The sequence below is a fragment of the Sarcophilus harrisii genome, chromosome 5 (assembly GCF_902635505.1).
Source record: "Sarcophilus harrisii chromosome 5, mSarHar1.11, whole genome shotgun sequence".
Lineage (NCBI taxonomy): Eukaryota > Metazoa > Chordata > Mammalia > Dasyuromorphia > Dasyuridae > Sarcophilus > Sarcophilus harrisii.
This window is the reverse complement of record NC_045430.1, coordinates 163,775,055-163,802,005: the sequence shown is the minus strand read 5'-3', so window position 1 is coordinate 163,802,005 and position 26,951 is coordinate 163,775,055. Positions and strand designations below refer to the sequence as shown.

General features: G+C 33.1%; 1 protein-coding gene across 1 annotated transcript in view; it reads right to left on the bottom strand.

The window, feature by feature from the left end:
- Positions 1-26,951, bottom strand: part of CFTR (CF transmembrane conductance regulator) — a 198,144-nt gene that overhangs the window by 13,916 nt on the left and 157,277 nt on the right. Inside the window, exons 22-23 of the mRNA XM_031938868.1 lie at positions 15,723-15,983; positions 5,902-6,057 (exon numbers count right to left, since the gene is read on the bottom strand). Coding sequence (XP_031794728.1) covers positions 5,902-6,057; positions 15,723-15,983 — 417 coding nt within the window. The remainder of the gene's footprint in view (positions 1-5,901; positions 6,058-15,722; positions 15,984-26,951) is intronic.

The window sequence follows — 26,951 nt, the reverse complement described above, 5'->3', positions numbered from 1 at the left end:
TATGTTATATGAACTTCCATTTCATCTGATCTGGTTGAAGGAGGATTGAGTATGAGCATGTGCACATACACATATACATACACACACACACACACACACACACACACACACACACAAACACACACATCCAAAGAATTTGGGGTAAAAAAAAAAACATTAAATTCACCAGAGTGTCAGGATAAAAAAGAGACAGGAGATGTGGGGATTAAGAGGAAGGATGGATTCAGGGGAGAATTAGTCATATGTAAAATAATTCTGTCTCAAGAAGCTTGCATAGCTATTAAATCTTTAGGTGATAATAAAGATTGGGCAAAGAGAAGAGAGGAAGTTTGAAGTATGATGAGCTTGATATCATTAAGGAAATGGTTTATAATTTTTGTTTTTAGTTCATTTGACTAACATTAAAATAACGGCATTCTCCCTTTCCAGGTAAAGAAAAGTTAATTGAACAAACTAGCTCTCCCATTACTAAAAGTTTTATATCATTAACTAAACATTTAGATTTCTCTTACAAATATTATTTAATACTACTTGATTGGTAATTCTTTCAAAATGATTTTAGTTTTCAGACCAAACTAAACAATTTTTTATCAGCATCTGTGAATCAGAATGAATTATTCTCTCTATAAAACAAATGCGTAATAGAATATGAGGTTTCAAGTATGTAAATATTTATTTAATGTTAGGGAATAGCATAAAGAGTAATTCTTGGGAATCAAGAAACTATAAGGAAATCATAATTATTCACCTACTGGACAAATTACTTAACTGAGAATGACCTTATCTAGTGTACCATGTATGATAAAAATAAAGTGACTTCCAAGGAATACTTTGAGAGCCTCAGAAAACTGGTACCATATGAATAGACATTGTTTAACATGAGATATCAAATGAAAAGAAAGCAATTCAGTTAATGACAGTATCAGACTGTATCTGCAAGTGAATGGACAGTAATTGAGAGTTTTGCCCAGAGACCAATTATCCTGTTTCAATCTAGGTTAATTTGGTAGTGAAAGATGTCCAAGTTTGAACACTTTTTACTAACTTAAAATGGTCTTTATCTATTTTTTACAAATATGTTTTTGCTACATCATGTTTGTAAGCACAAACATAGAGTTAACCCTTCCTCTTTCCAATGCTAATAATTCTTCTATTCCCTAGTTATCCTCATAATAGTCAATAATCATCATCATCATATCATATCTAAAACTACTTCAATATAGCAGATTTGCAGTTTTCTTATTGTAGAATATTATAGATGTGCTTGTTTTGTTCCATAAATTAAAAAAAAAACTTCTTCAATAGCTTCCTAGTTAATGTCCATGCCTCCAGGATCTCTTACTTCTACTTATTTACTGCATGCTGACAGAAAACTAATTTACAAAACTAAGTTAATGTTCATATTCCTATTCAAGAACTTAGGATACCTTCAATGTCATGGTATTAAGTACAAATACCTCACTTTTTGCTAGTTCTTCTTGCTCTATATTCTCTAAAATTTACTTTCCACTCTAGGCAGGCTAATGTTTTCATTGTGTTCTAACTAATATAATCATTTCTATCTCTGTGCTTTTGTTTTCACTGCTTTTCCTTTCAGGAATGATCTCCCATATATCTCAGAAAAAATCCTATCAATCTAAGAAAGAGAAAGGGTAATCATAAGTTAAAAACATATATATTCATAGTAGTTATTTTATAGCAAAGAATTGAAAACTAAGAGGTGCCCATCAATGGGGGGGGGCGTGTGAACCATTTATGATATATAAATATAATAAAATATTATCCTGTCATTGATATGACAGAAGGGATGATTTCAGAGAAGCCTGGAAGTTTTTATATAAACTGATGTGAAGAAAAGTGAATAATATCAGTGCAATTTGCATGATAACAATACTATTTCAAGACAAAAAACTTTGAATAACTTAAAAATTCCAATCATTGTAAAGACCAGTCACAATTCAATTAGACCAATGATGTTTCATGCTACCTATTTCCTGATTGACAAGTGATAGAGTCAAGGTACAGGATGAAACACATGTTTTTAGATATGGCCATTTGTTTGATGTAACTGCATATCTGTGTATTTGTAATAAGAATTTTGTCTCCCTCCACCCCCAACCAATGCTAGAGGACCAGAAAAAAAAATAAAGGAAGGAAAGAAAATAAATATCCATTAAAAGATAAAAAAGAAAAGACTATTTAATAAGAATTAGTGTTGGTTTTAGATGCTAGTCTCATGATTTCCTGATACCACTACCTTCCTTTACAAAGCTCATCCTAAGGTCAATGCAACATTGACATTCAGAGGCAGTTTCTGCTTTGAATTGCTTGCCTTGCCCTACCTCCTCAATTATTACATTCTCCATGGGTGCTGTCCAACTCCTTAGAAGAAAGGACAATAGCATAATGTAGCTAGTACTAGAAAAGGGAGGCGGATGAGGCACTGCAGTTTGCCAAAAATAATTGCGTACTGTGATTTTACCTGTTGTAATATGAAATCTAAGTTGATGCCTGAGGGAGAAGGAGAGTGCCACAGTTAAGTCTCCTAGATCTTTAATCAATAGATCACCTAACTTTGAGATCTCTGAAGTCTCTAATGATAGAAGTTTTAATAAATTTTGCCTTTCATGGGTTAGGAAGAGGAGAATTGGAAGAAAAATGATAAAACAGGTAGGAAATTTAAATTTTTTCTCCTAAAATTTTGAAATCTTCTTTTTATAAGTTGAATTCCAAGAAGCTTTTAAACAATGACAATCAGAAATTACAGAGAAAGGTTAGAAAAATAAAAACATCTTTGTGCAGTTAGCAAAGATGTGTGAAGATGTTCTGTTGTTTTCTCTTTGGGCTTCATTATGCTATATAATGAACATTTCTGAAGAATATCAGGGCTTTCTGGTCCCTTTGTAATCCTGGGGCTCAGGTCATCAGGGACCAAAGTTAGAGCCAAAGATGGGTGTGGGAAGAGTATCACGTAGTTCCCCATCTACAGAAATTGTAATGGGTGGAGGGGACACCTTTTGTCAGGTTGACTTTCTTCTAGGGTTTGTAGCTCTCTTCTAGGGTGAGAGTTCGAATAAATATAGCTTTTAAAAGATTTATTTTGGTGGAGAAGTAATAATTTATATATATGCAGATAATGTCAAGTCTGGGTCCTAAACATTAGCCTTTTGGAGAGAGTGAGGAAGGCCCAGACCTGTGATTTCCTGAGTTTTGAGAACTTTCACTGAAGAAAAACTCACATAATAAGATACATGAGTATTTTTTTTTGCAACTTCTATTTTTAGTGATCCAGGGTACCATATCCCATATAGCACTGTCAGAGTTAGCAAAGGAATCCAGAACTTCCTGACTCCAAGGTCAGCTCACTACCATGCCAAACTGCTTCCTAAAGAGAGTTATCTTGGAAAAGTAGAAATGTTATAGGCTAAGGACTTAAAAAAACAAGAATCTTTTCTCAGATTTGCTACTTAACTAGCTATACAATTTGAGGTAAGTCAGTTTGTGTTTCTGGTCCTCAGTTTTCTTATCTGTAAAATGAAGGAGCTGAACTAGAAGATCTTGCAATATAGATATTTAAGCCTTACAATATACATTCATTCCAGACCTATAATCCTATCATCTCTATGTAAGTGACACCACAGCAAAACAAGGCTTTCCCATGTTATTTAGAAGAGTTTGTTTTATAGCAGGGAAGTCAAGAAATGACAAAAACTTCACATTAAAGGTGCTCTGCTAACTAAAGTCTAATCTCTATCATTCTGTACTTTTTTTTTCCCTATTGCTATTACTCTTAAGCTTGTTCCTTTTATATTATTTTTTTAGAATTTTTTGCTATTAGAGAACTTGAAAATCTTTTCTTTTCCTACTAGAAAAAAAAATTGCATTTTCCATCTAAAACCAAGGACAAGTTTCTAGCAAATGATTAAGTCTGGGAAAAGAACTGAAAATATCAATCTAGAGAGTTTTATATCTAGATGGAGAATTGTTTTATAAAGTTATTTTGGCAAGTACCACAATTTTGTTCTCCATCTGGATTTGAAATCAAACTTACTTCGGCCTCTCCTGATTTACAAATTTCATTTTCTAAGTGGAATATGAAGGGCGGGACTGATAAGCACAGATAGCAATATGTCTTCAGTGAATTGTTAGTAAAAATAGATGATGATGATAAAAATATATTAAAACAGGATATCATGAGAGATGACATTTCATATCTGGTATATGTATTAAACATATAAAGCAAAGATGAGGAATGGGGGGGGGAGAAGAAACCAATTGCAAAAACTACTCAGATTTGAGGTCAGTGACATGTAATTTGCAAAAGTTACCTAGATTGAAGACAGTTATGTCTAGTTTGCAAACTATTGTTTTCAATTAACTTTTATTTTAAATGAGCGCTCTCTCTCTCTCCACTGAATCTGTCATATATTCATATGCATAAACACATACATTTTAAACTCTTGTTTTTGCACAGTAATGCACAAAGTAGTACCATATAAGTAATGTTTTATATCCCAAATCAAAGAAAGACATTTTAAAACCAGCCACAGATTAAGCTGATTTTGGTTCACTCTATTCTAGGGACTTAAAAAAAAAAAACAATCATTACACTTTTTATTTTCAATTCCACTGCTTCTCCCAAATGTTTGTTATTTCAGCAACATCTCATATGTGTTAGAAAGCATTTGTCATCTGCTGTGATTGTTAATGTGGTACTTAGAACATTGATTGGAGCAGGAAAAATATTGAAGAAAAAATTGATAAGTATACTTTAGCTGATGAATATGTCAGCTAGGAAATATAAGCAAAACAATTAATGACATGGTAATAACTATTTCTCATAGACTATTTCAAATATCTCAAATTTTTTTCTTAGGAAAAGTTTGCAATTTGTAAGAAAGGAAAAATTAACAAATATGTTCTGGATTAAATGTAAATTATAGTATAGACATTCAGCAAGCAACATTTATTGAATGCCTATTGTACGTCCCTACTATGAGGATAGAAAGGCATAAATAGAAAATCCCTGACTGAAGGTGATAACTTCTATTCAAAGATAAAAGTACACAAACATAGAACATCAAATACAAAATGTGTATTTTTGTAGAATGAAGCAAGTTCTCGGGGGAAAGACACTAATATCTAAGGGGGACAAAGCAGGCTTCCAATAGAAGGTGGTGCTATTCTAAGAAGAGAAGTGACATATACATGTATTCTAGGTGGAGATGAATTGTCACATACAAAAAATAGCATGGCAGGCCAATTGGATTGGAAGTTAGAATGTGGAAAGGAGTGTGTCTAGTGAGCATAGAAAGGTAGTCTAAGACCAGATGGCCTTTAAATGTCAGAGGAATTTGTATTTTATCATTGAAGCAAAAGGGAAACTTAGAAATTCTTTAGCCAAGAAGTAACATAATTAGACCTCTGCTTTGAAATGTCAATTGGGCAACTGGGTGAAGTAGAGTTTGGAGAAGGGAGAGATTGTGTAGAGAGATGTGTAGAGAGACCAGTGAAGAAGCCACTGTAATAAGTGTGAAGGGAGATGAGAAACTGAACTAGGATGATGGTGGCATTTGAGAATAGAAAGCAAAAGTTTGTCATAAACACAGCAGAGGTTGATTCAATGAGATTTGGTAACTGATTTTGAAGGGTGAAAAAAAGGGAGGAATTAAAGGTGATTCTAATGGTGACTGGCAAAATAATGGTCCCCCCAGCAGAAACAGGGATGTTAAGAACATGGGAGGGAGAAGAGATGATTTCTGGTCTGGAGAGGATGGTTTTGTGATGTCTACAGGATATCCCCTTGAAGACATCATATATACAGCTGATGGTAGCAGACTGGGTCTGGTACCAAAAATATTCCTTAAAATTCTGAATTTTTGCTAACTCTGCCATCCTTACCTGTGGTATTACTCCAAATGCTTTTCTCCACTGCTGCAAGGGTATTGAATCCCAAGATATACCATCAATCTGTATATCTCCTTTTGTGTTCAATAGTCTTAGAAAAGCTGCTAACAAGGTACTTTTTCCAGAACCAGTTCTTCCCAAGAGGCCCACCTGTAAAATAAAAGGGGTGAGAAGTCAAGAGCTAGTTTTAAAATAACTCCTGTTATTTATAAACAACAATAAACCAAATGTGAAATTTCATATAGAAAAATATTGCCACTATTACAAAATTCCATTTGTTGAGTTCTTTTTATAATCTAAAGGGCAGATTGGTATTGATTTTTCTATATTTTCTTACTCATTTCTCTATTATGAGCAATGCTTGCATAAAAAGCTGATTGGCACCCAATAGTCACGAGGCAGAGTGTCCAACTGCTCTAGATGGGGATGGAACCCAAAACTTTGCTTTTATTAGTATTGCTGAGTTAACTGTTGCTATACAACATCTTTTCCAAATAACGCAAAGTAATATAACCTTAAAATCACTGAACCAGGGAAAAAAAGAATTATCATTAAGGAGAAGCAAAAATAGTGTCATAGCTTACTTTATTGAATGAGCCTATGAAAGTATTCTTTAACAGTCTCTGGGACTTCTTAATCTGAGGTCTGACTAACAAGGATGATTCAGTTCAACCAATGTTTTAAAGTACTAACTATACATGTAAAGGACACAAGGACAAAATCAAAACTATACCTGTTCTCAAAAAGCTTACAATCTACTTGGGAAAGCAACACGATATCTTTCCTAAGGCTCTTCATTTGAAAGTGTCCTCCTTAAACTACCTGGCATTTAAAGATGTTGTTCAATCTTTTCAGTCATTTTCAACTTTTCATGATCACATTTGGGGTTTTCTTGACTGCGATACTGCATATACATACACATACATGCATGTAAACATGAATATTATGTAAACATATGTGTAATCTTATGCAAAGATGTGTGTTGCAAACCTATATGTAATATAAATTTATATACACACATGCTGTATATGTTACTCTATGTATATACTACTAGATGTGCTAGTATAAGAAAAATTGTCCCTTTCCTCAAAGAGTTTTCATTTTACTGAGGCAAATAACATGTATTCAAATAAGTAAAACACATACATACATGCATACATAACTATATATGCATACATATACATTCATAAAGAGTATATGTATACACACTCACATGTGTGTACATGTGCTATAGAAATTACTTTACATATGCTGTACATGTGTGCATGTACTATATACTACTGTATGTACCATATATATATATATATATATATATATATATATACACACTACTTTTTATACAACAGTATACTAAAGAGATAAAAGGAAAAAAAATTCTCCTGGCTTTCAAAATGTTTTCATTGTACTGAGGGAAGAAGCATCTATACTAACAAGTACAACAGATTACCAAAGTAATTTTAAAAGGCAGAGAGTGTTAATGTTACAGAGAGTGGGAATGGCCTTGGATAGAAGGTGGTATCTAGGCTAGGTTCTGAAGGAAAGTAAGAATTCTGGGAAATTGGTAACATTAACTTTTGCAGCTCTCATAATGATTGAATAATGTTCTTTTCAGTGCATTGTCAGTCACTCCCTGGAATGACCAGACCAATTGATCTGTGACTGTTTTTTCAGCTATCCTAAGAACCCAAACAATCCCATCAATAACCAATATGAGCTACACAGTCAACTAAGCAGAGTAATGCTTCAATTGGAATAATAATACCTCAATTACTAGATCTTGACAGGTTTAATTTATGCCACTTTCTCTTAGTAATTAATCCGGATCTTCCCTTTATAGATGAAAAAGCCCCAAATTTCACAGAAATAAGTGCTCTCTCAAATCAAGGTCTAGTAGGTAAAGAGGAATTGGAGTCCATACTCCCTAAATCCAACCTCAGTGTTACTTAAGACAAAGGACAAAGACAAAGACAAAGGACAAAGACCTCTTCTTAGGGAGAGGTAAGGATTAAAGAATAGCATGAGTGTTCAAGCACTACCACATGATATCTTTCCTAAGCCTCTTCATTTGAAAGTGTCCTCCTTAAACTACCTGACATTTAAAGTTGTTGTTCAATCATTTTCAGTCATTTTCAACTTTTCATGGTCCCATTTGGGGTTTTCTTGACTGCGATACTGGAGTATTTGCCATTTTCTTCTTCAGTTAATTTTATAGATGAGGAAACTGAGACAAACAGAGTTAAATGACTTGCCCAGGATCACAGCTAGTAGTTGTCTAAGATCAGATTTGAATACAGGAAGATGAATCTTCTTGACTCCAAATCTGGCACACTATTCCCTGTGACACCTAGCTGCCCTACTTTAGCTACTTTGCATTTATTCTCTTTATATTTATTTTCCATCTTCTTAAGTCCTTGTTTCCCTTATTAGAATGTAAACTCTGCAAGAAGAGATTGTTTCATTCATTGTATTTGCATCCCCAGCATCTAGCACAGTGGCTGGCCCATAATAGGTGCTTAATGAAATGTCTCCTGATTCAAAGCATTTACAAAATGTGTTATTCTGTCTTCTCTATCCCACTCATCATCTGATAATGCATTGAGATGGACAGCTTTTCTGGGAATAAAGAACTGCATTTGATCATAGCTAACAAAGACTTCTTGTTATTTATATAATTGGCATGTAATAACTCTTTTCCAGGATTTCCTTTTACTTTTAGCAGCTCACTAATTGGTTACATAATGTCAAGCCATTTAGTTGCAAGTTATCTTCTGAGATATAACCCTATCCCAGGTGTTTTCTAATTCTCACTCTTTAATAATAGTTTTTTCACCATATTAACTTAACATTTACAAACTTTTTTATAGTTAGAAGATACAGCATGAGATAGAAGATAAATTGTTGGATTTGGTTTGAAGAAGTCCTGAGTTCAATATTTGCCTTTGAAATTCACTGCCTATGTGGCCAGAATTTGTTCATCTCTATTTATCTCTATTTACTCATCTGTAAAATGAGGATAAGAAGGCCATTAAAATACTTCATGAGAAGCAGGGTAGTATAATGAATAGAGAGCTAGCCTAAGAGCAAGGAGCATTTGGGTTCAAGTTTCCTTCTTGACAGTGACTAGCCATGTTATTATGGGAAAGTCTAGTAATGTCTCATTTCTTTAGGTAACCAAAACTATAAATTGCAGAGAAAGTACCTATCCTGAATATTAGACAGAACTTCCTAATTTTAGTTTATTATAACAGTCAAACCACAGGTCTTCTATTTAACATGGACCATCTCACAGGACTTTTATTGAGGATCAAATGAACTAATAAATACACACACACAAATATATATACATATATACATATAAATGTATATATAGTGTTTTGCAAAGCTTAAAGCACTGCATAAATGCCAATGCGCACATGTGACTTTAAAAAAGTATCACATAACCATTTTTATTTGACCTTTATAGCCCATATTTTTATAATGATTTACAAAGGCCTTTCCTCACAACAACTCTGTGCAAATATTAGTAGACCTATTTCACAAATTGGGGCAGCTAGGTATTACAGTAATAAAGAACTGAGCTAAGAACTCTTCCTAAATTAAAATCCAGGCTCAGACATTTACTAGCTATGTGATTCTGAACAAGTCACATAACCCTGCTTGCCTCCATTTTCTCATTTATAAAGTGAGTTGGACATGACTAACATGGAAATATATTTAAAATGCTTGTACACATATAACATATCAGGTTGCTTGCTATCTTGGGGTTGGGGGAGGGAAGGGAAAAAGCAAATAATCTATTACTCAAAAATCTTACAAAAATGAATCTTGAAAATTATCTTTATATGTAACTGGAAAATAAAATACTATTGAAATTAAAATAATAATACTAATGATAAGACAAAAAAATAAGTCAGAGAAGGAAATGTCAAAACACAGAGGAACTTTTGCCAAGAAAACCCCAAATGGAGTTTGCAACTGAAACTAAACAACAACAATTTCAGATAAAGAAATTATGACTCAAAGAGCTTAAGTCATACAGTTGTAATAGACCTGAGTACTTGAATCCAGTTCTTCTATTTTCAAGTCAATGGCTCTTTTAAATAAAATTTTTATCTATTCTCTAATAATTTTGACCCCCCCAAAAAAAAATAAAATAAAAGTTTTGGAGCTCTAAATTGACTTGGATTTGGTGCCATTTTGAAAGATACCATAAATAAATTAGTTTTAACACATTTCTTTCAGTTTGCCTTTTTAATTCCATTATAGCTGAGTGAATGATTTTTTAGTCTCTTATCTTTTCCAGGAAGTGCCACAATGAGAGAAAACAAGAAGCAAGAAAAAATAAATCTTTTGCATATCATGCTCATCTTTTTTTTTTAAATTTAGATAGAAAAATGTAGTAGTCTTGGGAATACTGCCCAAACATGTATAATACATTCATTTCAGCTACATCACCTTTTCTTTCACAAATATAGATTACCTAGGTATTCTTTACAAATCAAGAGGCATTCAAGTGTTCATACAGCTGTAATCTGAACACTTGAGCTAGAGATCTATTATTTTTGGCCTCATATTCTGTATTCTTCTGTACTCTGACTGGGTCAGTCTGCCCAGGAGGGAAAATATCCATATTTGTGAGCAATTTCCTTTTTGTACATGAAGAAATACAAAGGAAAAAGGTAGCCAAGTTCATGTAAAGGAACAAGACTTGGAGAACTATTAAGTGGACTAATTCACTTGCCTGTACACTTAGTTGTGATTTTTATCATGTATTATTTGGTCGCATTTCTAGAAGGTCAGGATTTGATTTTTTATTCAAAACCAGTCCCACAACTAAGGTTTAAATTTACAGCTTAAACTTTAATTTTTTTTTCTTCTTTTGAAGGAAAGAGAACAAAGTAAAAAAAAAATTGGTTCAGAGAGGGCAACTTGGATATTATAATTTGTCAACTCATTTGCTTTTCCTTTAATAAAAAAACTTGTTACCAAAAAGCAAATCATCTTCATCAGCTGAGATTTGGTAATATTTAGACTTTGCATGATTAATACAATGAAATCATCATGAATTAGTGGTCCAATGTACTACAGATACTATTCTTGGACAAAGTGATCTGGTGGTATGTCCACAGTCTTAATGGGGTAGTTTTTATTTAGTGTAAATATTATAAACCTATTCTAAGATGATCAAATAAACTAATTTTCATATACACCTATCACTTTAATTTCTATCAACACACTAAAATTCATTGACATCTATTAAAAATTACATAAGAATTCTCTCTAAAACGCTGTTTCCCCAGTCTGTATTTTATTGGTGTTAGAACACCTGATACAAAAACTCCTAGAAATGGAGAGAGACAACTCTGATGGAATTTATTTTTCTAGAGATTTGTCTGGGACACTGCAGAAGTAAATGCCTGGCCCATAACCATGTAATTATTGTATGTAAGAGGAAGGGCTTCATCCTAGGCTTACAGAGTCAGAGGCCAGCTCTGTTATTTACTATACTACTTTTCCTCTTTTTGTAAGATCTCCATTTAAAAATTTTGTTTCAAGAAGGATTAAACCATTTCTGTGTACCCTGTGATTTTATAGGTATAGGGAAGTCCTAGTGAAAGGATTCCCTCTACCAATGCAGATCAACTCTTGTTCCATAATTCAGAATCTTAGTTTTTTTGGTTAACCTTAAAATGTATGTGGATAGCTCCCTAAAAATTACTCACACACACACACAGATAAACTAATCTGATATTATGATTTAAAAATATGCAAAATCAATGGAAAAATCAGTAATCCTGCGATATGAATTCCTATTTTTAAATTGCCAAAACTGAGTAGGAAAATAAAGATTCTGTCCCTTCACTTGTTAGATCACAAAAGCTTGCTTCATGAGTGAAGGGGAAAGGAGATGAGCAATTTTGAAACAGAGATGGGAAGTGATAGAGGTTCGGAAAGTAAACAAAACAAAATGATGAGATTAATTAGTCAAGGCTTCCTAACTTCACTTATGTAAGTCCATTTGTTTTTATAATCCATAATGTGCTGACTGACATCTAAGATGTCAGGAAAGAAAAAGATACTTTCACATGTCTAAAAAATCCTATGTATAAAACAAGTCAAAACAATAGACTATCCATCCTTTCAACAGGAAGCTGCTGAATACCCAAATATCAAGAGTGAGGTATAAATACAATCATTCATCTTTTATCTTACTTCAATTAATGTATAACCTGCATCTTTCCCAAAATAATGGTCTTCACTGAGGCTTCCCCTGCCCTAGAATGGCAATCTGGTATTGTAGAAAGAGAACTATAATTGGAGTCAGAAGCCCAGGGCTTGAATTTTAGCTCTGTTGCTTACTATATATGCTGATTTTGAGCAAATCTTTTACCCTGTCTCTAAGTTTCCTTATCTATGAAAAGAGAGGAGAGAAAAGTAGATTGAATTATTTTTAAGATCCCTTTGAACTCTAAATTCTTTGTTGCCATGATATAAAACACAATTATTTTTTGAAGTAAATAATCATAATGGGACCTGAAGCCTATGAAGCAATGGTGATTCTATTAAACTTATATGTAAAAAAAAACCTATTAAAAACAAATTCTAAAACTTTCATATAGATGTTCCACTTAAAAAACAAATCTTACCATAGTATAATATTCTTAGTGAAAAGAGGAGTTGACAGTATCTAAGAAAAAAATAATTATATGATCTATATACCAATACCTCCTCCTTGAAATACTATTCTGTGGATTTTCAGAATATGACTCTCTTTTGGTTTTCTTCCTACGTTTCCAAGCACTACCTTCTCCAGTCTCTTTTTTAAGATTATAATTTATATTTTAACTATTAACTTTAGATGTACCTTAAGTTTCCATCCTTTGACTACATCTCTTTTCTCTTAGTTGTCATCAATTCCTATGGGCTCAAAGATCAACTCTTTGAAGATGACTGGGGCAGTGAGGTGACAAAGTGCTTAGAGTGATGGGCCTAAAGTCAGTAGTTCAAATTTGGCCTCAGATACTTACTAGCTATGTGATGCTGGGTAAAGCACTGAATCCTGTTTATCTCAATTTGCTCATGGTAAAATGAGCCAGAGCAGGAAATGGCAATCCACTCCAGTATCCTTGTCAAGAAAACCCCAAATGGGATCACAAAGAGTTGGACATGACTGAAACTGTTGAACAACAAAATGAAAATCAACATCCACCTCACAATCTACTAGCTCCAATGTTTCTTATAACCCCAAATATCATTACTCTTCCTTCAGACTACATACCCATTCAATCACCAGGTTTTATAGATTTCATCATACATCCAAGCACTTCTCTCCACACAAGACCATTATCCTAGTTCAGGATTTTAATATATGAGTATCCATTTCCTTTGGATTTCTATAGTCTCCTAGTTGATCTCCCTGCCTTGTCTTTCCCTTTTCTATTTCATTCTCCACACTCTGATAAAGTGATAATGCTAAAGCCTATGTATGATAATGTCACTGTCCTGTTCAATAAGTTCTAATGACTCATTTTTTTCTAAGATAAAATACAGACTTCGCGAAATAGCATTTAAAGTCCTTTGCAATCTAGCTCCAACCTACTTTTTCAGCCTTATTATAGGGTATTCCTTTTCAAGTTCTCTTCAGTTCAATCAAAGATTGAACCTCTTGTGCTTCCTCACACATGACATTCCACCTCTCATCTCCATGCCATTCATTACCCAGGCTATCCCTCATGTCTAAAATGTATTTTCTTCTTAACTTTCCCTGTTAAAGCCTAAGTTTCCCTTAAAAGCTCAGCTCAAATATTATCTTTGACATGAGGTCTTTCCTGATACTCCTGGCTATCAGTTTGTTTCCACCTCCAAAATTATTTTATATTGTCCTTGGTATGTATATATCTATTTTCCATATACATATAAGTGTTGTCTCTTCCCATAGAATATAATTTTGTCAAGGGCAAGAACATTTTTATCTTAGTATCTCCAGTGCCTAGCTTATGATAAGTACCTACCCTTGAAGGAAATAAAAAAATTCCTGAATCTTCCCTGAAAACCATTGTCAGCACAGATTCACTGAAGATTCTAGTTCAACATCTATCTTCTTTTATAGGAGAATATCTGGTTTAAATCATGTTTATCAAGTTTCCAATTTGTCTGGCAAAATTACCCCTTTGAGAACTAATTAGTTTATTAAGAAATATTTTGGGTATTAAGTGGGGCACAACAATGAACTACAGTTTTCTTTGTGATAGACAATTTCTGATTATAGTTTTAGTAGTTCTGCATCTGTTATATGACTTCAATAGCATTTTCCCTCCAAGAATTGGGGGAGGAATACCCAAAAGGGAGATAATATAGTGCTTAGATCACAGATTTAGAAGTCATTAACTTCAATTTCTCATTTTACAGTTAAGGAACCGGAGTCATAGCACAGTTAAGTGATTTTCCCAACACCATATACTAGTGAGTGTCTGATGAAGGATTTAAGACAAGGCATTCTTGTTTCCAAGTCCATAGTCTCTTTATTTTGTAACACATTCCCTCTCAGAAGGGTTGGGAAACAGAATGGATTAGAGGCCCTTAAAAGTCCTTTCCAGTTCTAAATCCATGACCCTATAAAGGCAACAAACATTTACTTTATCTCATCTGAGCTGGAAATCTTAGATGGTGTTAATCAGCTATGTACCATTATGATGGAGGTTTATTTAAAATTTTCATGATCAAAAACTAACAAAACAGTAATGAATTAGGAGATGACTTCTCCACTAAAACTTTGTTGTTATGCTTCAATGTAGTATTGGGACAACCCTGGACTCACTAAAGCTATATTAATAGAGTATGAATTATAGAAATAAATACCTAGTTATAAAAGATTTGGGTATAAATCTGGTGTTATTATTCAATCATTTCAGTCATGTCAAACTCTCCATGAGCCCATTTGGGGTTTTCTTGACAAAGATACTAGGGTGATTTGCCATTTTCTTCTTCAGCTCATTTTACAAATGAGGAAACTTGGCAGAATCAAATGACTTGCCAAAGATTGAAGCTAATAAATGTCTGAGCCCAGATTTGAACACAGATCTTCCTGACTTCAGATCTGAGTCTCTATCCACTAAAATACCTAACTGTTCATGGATGGGATAATGAATTGTACAGCTGTTATCAGAGGATTGGCCTAGCTGAGTATCGCTATGTTTACCATGAAAAGGATGTCCTTTAAAGGATGTATGTTTTCACAAAGAAAAGATGTTATTTACATTAATGGACCCAATGATGAAACTTTGAATCTTTTGATTATTGAATATAAAATCATTCATTTAATTTATAGCTTCAAATATATTTTATGCCCTATGTAACATTTATATATATATATGTATATATATATATATAATTTTATACATATATATGTATAAAATTAGATGTTTTTAAGAGGGGAGAAAGACTATTTGGGCCTCTATTTTCACTGACATATGTAGCTCCTCAGTGAGCAAACTTCATCTTCCCATATCATTTTGCCAATTGCTCTTCAGTGTATACTATAAAGTATATTTTTACTTTTACAGAGTAGCCTAAAGCATTGAAAAGTTGAGTGATACTACCAATAAGGGTTAGTAGAAGGACTTGCACCCAGATTTTCCTGACTCCAAATTCAGTTCTACATTCACTAAATTATATTTAATCTATTAATCTAGTATTAGTCCTCTGCTTCAAAAGTGATGTTTCAAAGTGGTTTGATTATATTTATATTGCCATCAGTCATTACAAATTAAAGTTGATGACAGAATAAATAAAATAAGAAATGTTTTAAGTCTCACCCTTTGCCCAGAACTTATTGAGAAGGAAATGTTCTCTAATACAGCATTCCCACCATCTACATATTTGGCTGTGAGATCTTTGACAGTCATTTGACCTCCAGAGGGCCAGTTGTTCTCTTTCTTTACATGTTCATTCTCAATGATCAGAACGTGTGAAAGCTGATTTTTCTTCGATGGTTTGGTTGATTTAGTTGGTTTGGTAGGTAAGGGTTCTTCACTTGGCATATCAATGAATTTAAATACTCGGCTTACAGACCGCATCTGGAAACCAAAATAAACAATATTTGAATTTGGAGGTGGGTAGGGTTAAGTTCCATAACAAGAGCAATAAATAGTATGTTTCCCAAAATAAAGTTCCTCCCATAAGAACTAGAGCCTGCTGATCACAGGCACCTAATCACAGGTATGGTCAATCAGGTTTTTGTCTGAGAGTTTTCAAAAATTTAACAGGAAATAGTTGGCTATATTTAAAAGATTAACGAAGAATAATTAGTCATGCCTTGTACAAATGGACATTGTATTAACTTGTTGACATTTTGTGATCGATAACATTTGCAGTTATGCAAGGGATTCAGAAGTGCTTCTTCATGCTTAAGGACAGAAGAAGATTTTTCTTTCCCACTTTAAGCAGTATATCACAATATTATACAACTGGTACAACAAACTAAAATGTACCATGCTATAAAACTAAAAAGATGCTTGACTTTCTCCTGTACTGTATTTATGACAAATTTTCATTCTGTGTATCAGATTATGTTAAGGGAAAACTTGGTTCACAATTAGTTTTAGCATATGCCACAAAAATCTTTAAGGAAGCATTTATGAATACTCTCATCCAAATAAAGAAGTATATATAACATTTTAATATTAAAATTAAATTGTATTACATTTCTGCAGGAAAGTAGAAAATTGTATTAAGTACTTTAATTTTGATCTTCCTTCTCCTCTGTCAGAGTTTTGTATTGTTCAATGATTGTTTTAAAGATTGTTCCTACTAACTATAAAGCAGAATAAATCATAAGTTTTAGAAGTAAAAAGGCAGCTCATTTTCTTATCTAATTCCCTCATTTATACAGTTTAGGAAACTGAAATCTAGAAATGTGTGGCTCTTACTTGCCAAAGATCCCACAGAGATTCTGCAGGCAAAGTAGGGTTCAAATGTAAGTTCTCTGATGCTAAATCCAGCATTCTTTCCACTAGACCAAGGCTTCTTAAACTTTTTTCCACTTGTGACCTCTTTTTGCTGGAGAAATTTTTACAAAACTCCAAATATATAGATATATAAAATAGGTATACAAATCAAATATTTACTGATAATAAATCATAATTTCACAGCTTTCACATTCAGTTACAAAATCCCATATGGGATTGCAACTCACAGTTTAAGAAGTGGGGCACTACTTAATCCAGCTTTTCATTGAGAGAATAATAAAAAATAACAATGTTTAAGAAGCAAACAAGTAAATGTAAACATAATGTAAAAACATTAGCACCATTTTCACTTTGTCTAAACAATAAGGAATCTATCCACATTTAAACCCCTTTCAAAACTAGTTCACCCAGTGCTGAGAACCTTTTCCTATTTTTTTGCTCACACATGATCACCTAATGAATATGTTGATAGGTTAAAATTAGTAGAGAAAATTGCTTACCATATCATATATTCAGTATTCTTAAACAAAAGACTTAAGGAATGGCCTACAACTTTGGGTAAGGTAGAAGATCATGTAGTAACTAGGAAACTCAATTTTTATTTAGCTATTCTGGTGTTTCTTAAATTAAAGAACATTTTGTAAAATGTTCCTTAGGAATACAAGCAACAAATTGTGCTAAATATATGTGCCATGCCCATTAAATATTGATTGCTTTCACAAGTAGAACTGAGTTCTTGAAATTTCTTTTACAAGACAAAACTTTACAATGCTCTTAGAATTGAACAAGCTAAAATAATACAGGGAATTTACATTTCTAGTAATAGTATGTTTGTATCTTTTTTCTCCTTGTCTGCTGAGAATTTAATTAAATTGGGAAATTTGTTGAGAAATTGTTGGGAAATTAATTTTTAAAATCACCTTATGGATGCATTTATAATTCCAATTGTAGAACTGTTCTTTGTCATTAATGATCATATAGTCATTCACATTTGAACTATACTGAGGATTTCTGATTAATCACTGAAAATATAGAGCATGTAAGATTCGACTTGGAGTATACCCATCTAACTAAAACTTAGATTGATTTATTGGTTTTAAAAACAACCAACCTTTCAGTTAAAAAAATACTGAAAAATGAATAAACAAATACAAGGAATGCTGGGGAATCCCAGGTATTAGAGTGATATGATTAGAACAATGGACACAGTCATATTTTTGCTGGTGTATCTCTTGTATTGTTCTACCAAAGCTGATTCAGGTGATTGTGACTGACATGTGTGGTTCAGAAATGGATGTGACATCAAGCTTTTGTTGAAAGCTATAGACCTATGCCTTCTACCTTTCAACCTAGTCAGAGGCAGCTGGATGATGCCTACAGTGTCAGATCCAGAGTCAGGGAGACCTGAGTTCAAATCTAGCCTCAGATAATTATTAGCTGTGTGACTCTGAGCAAATTATTTACTTTCTGTTTCCCTCAGTTTCCTCATCTGTAAAATGGGAATAATAATATAGCACCTGCTTTCCAGGATGGTTGGAAGGATCAAATGACATAATAAATATTAAATGCTTAGCACAGAGCTATATAAATGTTAACTGTTATGCGCTAGCTGTTATTATGGACCTAAATTTGAGCCAACTAAATTGAATATATTATACAATCTCAGAGCTCATCTTCATAATTTGACATGATGTCTACTAACCACAAATATGATGTTACATGGAATGCATCATTCAAATTTGCAAAAATGGAGAGTTTTGATTTTTCCTTATAAAGCAATTCACCATCTCTAGCCACACAGGATAATATGTGATCCTTAAGCAAAAGGTGCTGCATAGATTAAAAAACAAAATAAAACAAACACCTGACTGAACAACTCTGTCTAATGACATGTGATGTCACCTTTTGTTTATGGGTTACTTATTTATAGCTTGGGTGCTCATATTTGCTGCAAATACTTCAGAACATTTCTGGGTGTGGGAGGAAGGATGAGTTGCTGGTTCCAGACACCTGTATTATGTTTAGTTCCACATGCATTGAAGTGTAATCATAGACGACATTGTTCAAAAGCTGCATTGTTTTACTGACATCCAGGAATCTACATAACTGAATGGAGAATTACAGTAATGCAACTTCCAGGGCCAAAATTTTAGAGGTGAAAGAGAATTCATAACCCATGTAGTCCAAGACCAACATTTGCAAAAGGAGAAAGCCTAGCCCAGAGATAAGGGGACTTTTCTCAAGGTCACAAAAATAGTGGTTTGGCCAACAAGGATTTAAGCCCATGTACTTACTCCAAATTCAGCTTTTTCACCTCTAGTTAGAGTTTGTGGAATCATGGAAACATAGACATAGAGATAAAGATTGTGTCATCTATTTCCCTCATTTTCAGATCAGAATACTGTGAGGAGGGGAGGGCAAAGAACTTATTCAATGATATATCAACCTATAGGTGTCAAATCTGGCATTTAAACCTGGAGCTCTAAATCTAAAGTTATTGATCTTTCAACTGTACCCTGAAATTACATTTCTTCAATGTAAGTATATTCTGTCCTTTGAACTAAAGATGCTTAATCTCAGGGATTGGGGCAGAAGGAGAAGAAAAGAATTTGGAGCTAAAAAAAAATTTAATGTAAAAATTGTTTCAACATGTAATTGGGAGGAAAATAAAATATTATTTTTTAAAAAAGAAGCCACAACATATTCTTTTGTTTTGAGTCTTTCTCAATCATTTTCACTGAGATTTTTTACTTCATTTAATCATTTCTTTAAGACAAAGATTTAGCTAAATTTCTTCACAGTGATATATAAAAAGATGGTATACGTCAGCTGCAAATTATGTTTAAACTGTTGATTACCAACCAAAGTTAAATTAGTATATTAATTAATTTTAGGCTGGTTATTCCTGCCACTTTAATTAGGGAGACACACAGAGGAACCAATCCATTCTTCCATAGCTTCATTTCTATTAAGAGGTGAAGTTCACTTCTTATAATCATCAGGGAAGTAAGATATTTATCTATTTACATTGAACTATGATAAAAAGTCAAAAGCAATAGAGAGCATTGTGAAATCTAAAATGGATATTTTTGATTACATTGTATTAAAAGGGTTTTTGGATAAATAAAACCAGAATAGCCAAAATCAGAAGAAAAAAATTTTTTTTTAATTGGGAGAGAGATTTATGGACAGTTTCTCAGAGAAAGGTATCATATCTCAAATATATAGAGAATTTCATAAGACATATAAGAATATGAGTCATTCCCCATTTGACAAGTGGTCAAAAGATACAAAGATGTAGTTCTTTTTTTAAAAATAGGTTTTTATGGGTTCCCCCCCCAAAATGCTTGTGAATACAGTGTGCTCTGGCAACTCTGTAAGATCATATTTTGCAGATATAGGGACTGATCTGCATTTGTAAGGAAAGTTTTTTCACTGAATTAGTAAAAGGATAGAAATCACCTCAAAGTTGCAAGAGTGAAGTAAAGATTTCTTCCTTTCTATGTATCCATCTTAGTCTAATTTGTCTTTCTTATCTTGTCATGGAAAGCACAATACATACTGTGGAAACTCAAGAATTATCAGTTGAATTGAACTAGCGATTATCCTCTAAAAACTTTCAAACAGGAATCTCAAAATTAGCATTAATGTGGAAACCAGTGAGTCAGAGGTACAAAGGTGCACTCTAACAGAAAATACTCAAACTCTTAGAGAACATGGTACTTGGAGCAACTTGCACTAATCATCCTTTTATGAATTGCGGAATTGATAGAAAGGTTTTAAGATAAGTTTGTTTTTGTTTTTTTTAAAAATCTAGACAAAGTGATCTTATTTGTCATGCATAGGACCCAATAGCACTTACCTGTGCTTACTATGTTCTATTTCTTTTATTAAGATTATTTATCTTTCTTCCAATTAAATTATAAAATTGAAGACAAGAGCCTTGACTCATTTCTCCTTATTTTTCCTTCTTTGCCTTGTATCCAGTAGATGCTTATTGAATCAAATACCCTTCCAATGAAATTCTTTCCCTTACCAACTTCAATTTTAACAGAATCATCTAAATCTCTTTATTGCCCAAGTCAGGAAACTGAGACCCAAAGAGTTTCAGAGATTTGATTATTATAAAATCACTTAATGAGAGAAGCATTCTGACTCTGGTCTAGTGTTCTTTTCATCAAACATCAAACATCAAAAGCAGGAGAATAATTGGATGGCATGGGGAACTCAAATTAGGAGGATTCATTAAATAAAAAAGAACACAAGAAGGAAACATAAATGAAGCAGAAAGCCAAAGAAAAAAGACATGAAATTAAAGGAGAGGCAAGGGAGCTAAAGGCTCAAATAAGATTTCATTAGAAACAAAAAGAAACAAGGGGAATACGTTCCTTCTTACAATGACCTGTTGACAGAAGAAGCAATCAGCAAGTTCAGAAGGAATGAAGGCAAACCATGTTTTTCCCCAATCAATTTTCTTTTTGGTCATCTTGCAGTCCATCACTTGATCTATAGCAAGAACCAGAATAAACACTGGAAATTAAAAGACAAAGGAGAAAAGGAGTTTCTATTGACAGAAGTTGTTTTCAGATCACATCAATCTTTCCAAACATTTCTGGAGACTTTTAAACCAGAACACAATATGAAAAAGTTTTGCAAATTCAGTTTCCTTTTCTGAGTATCTTTGCTTATATTTCTCCTCTCACTATATTTTGAATTAAAGTTCTTGAAGGAATAATTAAAAAGATGATTTGAGTGCTGTTTCATAAGAAGAAATAAGGAAGTAGGATGGCCTTCATAAGTAGGAATGGTAAATCACAGGATACACGAATTCCTATCACTTCTTTACTAGAACTTTAAATAAAGTGCTTGAAATTTTTTCAAGCTCATGTTTTATCCTTTTTAAAAAGTGTTCTAGATCAGCAAAGATAGACAAGGCATGGAGAACTAATGAGATTTTCTGGCAGGTTTCTCTTACGTCTACAGCAAGAAAATAAAATACCTGACATCATGAGACTAAGACTGTTACTCAGGCTGTAATTTATTGACAAAGGGAACTCCAAGGTGAGCAGCCTCCCTCTACCAATACATATCTATATCTTCCCTGGCATTTATAGCCTTAGAGAGATGTCTAAAGCACTGAGAAACTAAGTCAGTCAGTCAATAACCATTTATTAAACACCTACTATGTGCCAGGCATTGTGCTAAGTGTTAGGGTTAGAAAAAGAGGTGAGAGTCCTTGTCTTGAAGAAGTTTACAGTTCACAGTTTAATGGCAGAGACAAAAGCAAATAATAGGAATAAACTAACTATTGATAGGAGAAATAGAAAATAATTATAAAATAGCATTTTGTTCAAGATTTATAGGAAGCCAAGGAAGGCAGTAAGCAGAGATAAGAAGGGATTGCATTAAAGAGATGAGGGGAAACCAGAGAAAATGTCCAGAGCTGAGAGAGGGAATATCTTGTTCATAAAACAGTAAGGAGATTTTTGTCACAGGTTCCAAAATGATAGGGAGTAAGGCATAAGAAGGAAGGAAAGGTAGAAAGGGATTCACTTATGAATAGCTTTAAAAGCCTAACAGAGAATTTTGCATTTTGTCCTGGAGGTATTTGCCATATGGATTTTATTGAGTAATAGGGTGACATAGGTTTGCACTTTGGAAAATCACTTTGTAACTGAATGGCAGGTGGATAGAATGAGGAGATTTTAAAAGAAAGGAGACCCACCAACAGGATATTTTAAGAGGCCAAGCATCAAGTGAAAAGAGTCTGGACTAAAGTGATGGCAATATCAGAGGGGAAAGAGGTATGTATTCAAGAGATATTACAAATGTGGAAATCATTCCGCTTCAGCAATGACTGGATATGTGGGATGAGAGTGAGCAATTGAAGATGACATATAAACTAAATATAGACATATTTATTTTAAATATTTTTAAAATTTTAAAATATTTAAAAATTTTAAATAGAGATTTTAAAATCTCTATTGGATATCCAGTTGAAGAAGTTTGAAAGTCAGTTGGAGAAGTAAGAATGGAGGTCATTAGAGAGGCTGGGGAAGGATCAATAGATTTGAAATTTGAAATATGAATTTGAAAATCATCAGCATGGCATTAAATCTACGGGAGCTCATGATACCATCCAGCAAAGTACTATAAAGAGAGAAGATAAGTCCCAGACTGGAACTTTTAAAGATATCTGCAGGTAGAAGGTGGGACCTGGATGAGAATTCATCAAAGAAGAATGTGATGTGGTCAGATAAATAAGAAGAGAATTAGGAGAGTATGGTGTCTGAAAACCTAAAGAGAAGAGACTATTAAGGAGGAAAGAGTGATCAACAGTATCAAAGGCTATAGAGAAGTTGAGAAGGGGAGGATAAAGAAAAAAACTATGGGACTTAGCAATTAAAAGATCATTGAAATTTTGGAGAGCTCAATGTCAATGGAATGATGAAGTTAGAAGCCAAATTGTAAGTATTTAAGAAAAGAGTGATAGGTTAAAAAAAGTTCCTGAGCTCTTTCCAGTGGACATATATTCTAGGTTATTGCATGAGAAAAGCATTTTCCTCCCTTCCCCACATCCCCTAAAAAAAGCTTTGAAATAAGGGAAGTTTCTAATTAAAACTTTCTATACTTTTTGGAAGTTCCCTTTTTCATTCACCAAATGCTGACCCTTCTTCTCCACTTTCCTAGGAGTTTATACTCTCATTTCAGCTAATCCCAAGGTAAGGTATAAATTGATCATTAATATCATAACCCAAATATGTTTCATAACTCCCCACCCACACCCCAGGGTTAGTTATGGGCCTTACTAATAGAACAAGTAGGAAACTAACTGCATATGTGTTCATGTTATAAGAGGCTTCACATAGGAATCCTTATATTAAAATGTTAAAAACTCTTTCTGGTATAGTTTTAAAAGTAATCACTCACACATCATTCATTTCAATGAGTTTAGCCACAAAGGGCTAGTGGACATGGAAGCATTAGATGAGGGTTTTTTGAAGTTAAATGAATTGTCCAGGGTAATACAGATAGTATATGCCAGAGGTAAAGCTATGTATGTATATAGCTTATTATATGATGCATAATTTGTGGGATATTAAAAATATTTAATGATTTGATAATATTTTATAGTTTTATATCATCTAAAGCAATTTCTAATTATGTCAAAGAATTTTTAAAAATAGCTTTATATCATATTGAGATAATTAATATCATAAATCCCTACCTACCACTCAGGATATCAATATTTTTAAAAATAGTCACTCATACATTACTCATTTAGGGATTACCTAAATTAATGAGACATACAATAAATACCTAGAAAGATGAAGAGAAGAAGGGGAGACATCTGATGAATAAAAAGGGGAACTTCTAGAGAAATATGTTTTCAAATAGAAACTTCCCAAATTTCAAATCTTTTCTTAGGGGATGTGGGAGAGAAAGGAGATTATTTCTCTCATAAAATAACCTAGAATATATATCCAAGGGAAAAATCCCAGGAACTTTTTTTCCTAAAACCTAGGTTGTCCAATTTCAGTAACAATGAATTATGGCACTAAAATTATGTCACAAATGAGTAACCCTGGCTTGCTCCAAATTTTAGCTTCAACCTTCTAAAATTATGAAATAATGTTAAACTATTTGCAAGGTTTTATTTTTTTAAAGGCTATTTTTCTGACTTCCTCAGTAATATTAAGGATGTGTGAACTTGATCCTGGGGGTATAGTAATGTCACCATACACTCAGTACATAAATGAAAGGGGAAATAAAAAACATACTAGGAAAAAAGAAATCCAGAGATATATTGCATCTAAATTTTTAGCAAGGATGTTGATGAGTGATGCTGGCACTTGAAGAGAAAGAAAAGGGGGTTGGAGGTAACGTGCACAGCAGGGGAGAAGTAAGTACAATCATGTAACAAATAAATGACAAAGGCATACAAAACACCTTATGGCAGTTGGTGGAGAAATGAAAAATAGCACATTTCATTTTGGCATCCAAACAATAGAAAGTGGCTTTTTAAAAAATGAGTTCAAATGCAAATATTGATGTTTTTCCTAAATTGTGTAACAACACAATAGACACATGCAAAGAACCTTTTATGTTAAAACCCAAGGCTATAACATATCTTCACACAGAAGAGGGGGAAATGAAAATGTCTTAAGTTAAGTCCAAAGGAGAAATACTGAATGATCTCAAATAGTACTGGACAAGTAAGAGAAAAGAAAAGAAAATCAAAAGACCAAAATGTCAACATGAACATTTAGATCTTATCTATGAATTATAATTTGGAACAGAGGCTGAAAAAAACAAGGGATTATGAAAGGTGGAGAAGAGACTTTCAGAAAATAAACAAAATACTGGGAAAAGATGGATTTCAAGAAATGAGAACACTGAATTAAATACAGAAAAAGTTTGTGCATGATATTTATATCCATCATTATTTTCTTATCATTCTTACTTTTAGGCTAACAGAAGTATTTACAAATGGTCCAGTTCTAAAATAGTCACAACTTTAATGGGAATGTAAGAAAAGTCAATATGCTGAAAAGATTTAATGATATTCAAAAGATATTGTAGGTGAAAGCATTTACTTACACCTAGATGTGAATTGATTTTACCTGAGGAATTGGATAAATGAAAATTTTAAGATAAAAGAAAGATAAATGGATTAAGTACTTCTTGTTCAGTCATCTTTCAGTTGTGTCTAATGCTTTATGATCTCATTTGAAGGTTTTCTTGGCAAAAATACTGGAGTTTCTCTAGCGCATTTTACACATGAGGAAACTGAGGCAAACAGGATTAAATGACTTGCCCAGGTCACACAACTAGAAAGTGTCTGAGATCAGATTTGAACATCCCTGACTCTAAGCCCACCATTCCAGCCACTGGGCTTACCTATCTGCCTTCATCTATACAATAAGAAGCATGCATTATGTTGCCTCCAACATTCTTCCCTCCCACTCTGAATTTATTTGATGCTGAAATGTATAATTGTAAATATTTTCAATGTATGCATGATTGGTAAAATGAGAGAATTAAACTCATTATACTAAGTAAATTTTACCTTCTACTAGAAGATGGTTTCCCTGGCAAAACAGATGAAAAAAATCACTAATAGAATTTATCACAATTCAAATGCTTAATCAAAGATTTAAAGTAAAATTTATTATTAATGAAACAGAAATCTTGAAGGACAGAAATGTAATGTAAATGTAAAATTTTACTTTAATAATTAATACATTAAAGAGATTTTCTAGTAAATTTCATTTCTATGGGTTAGTATTACAGTAGTCCAAGAATATGTCCACAGAATCCTGAGTCAGAATGGACTGATGAAATCAGAAGTCTGTATAAACTGCCCAATCATCTATTGAAATCAGAATTTTGTATTAACTGCAGTTGGAAAAAGGAAGTGAACTAAGGAGTTACTCAGTTACCGGTTTCACAACAAAGAGTCTACTTCAAGACATTTAAATAGCACTTTGAGGCTAAGTTTTACTTTTAATCATATACATGATTTTATTTGTTTCTAACAACAACTCCTATAAAGTGAGTTCTGTTGGCATTATTGTTCCCATTTTATGGAAGAAGAAAGTGAGTCTAAGGTTAAATGAATTTCTAATCATCATATAATTAATAAGCATCAGAGGTAAAAGTCAAACACTAGGCTATCCTGACTCCAAATCTAGTGCTATTTCTATTATACCATGTTGTTTCTCAAAGTTCAATCTCTGTAGAAAAGGAAGTCTCTATGACTGGTAGCAGGAAAACCATACCAGAAATAATCTTTATAAATGGGATACAAATAGAAGGTACAAAGACAGAACTCAGGAAAATTTTGGTTAGTTTCATGTCAGTATGAAGTAGGCATATTCTAAAGAAAATGTCAGTAGTAAAAGCTAAAACACAGAAGATGATGATCTTCAAGGAGATTTCTATTGTAGCACATATAGAGAGGAAGTAAAAAAAAATCATTAATGGGTCTCCTGAGATTTATGTATACCTATTATGGAATATGGAATGAAATTCAAACAGAAATAGCTTCTATTTTCTACTGAAGGGGGAAATCGA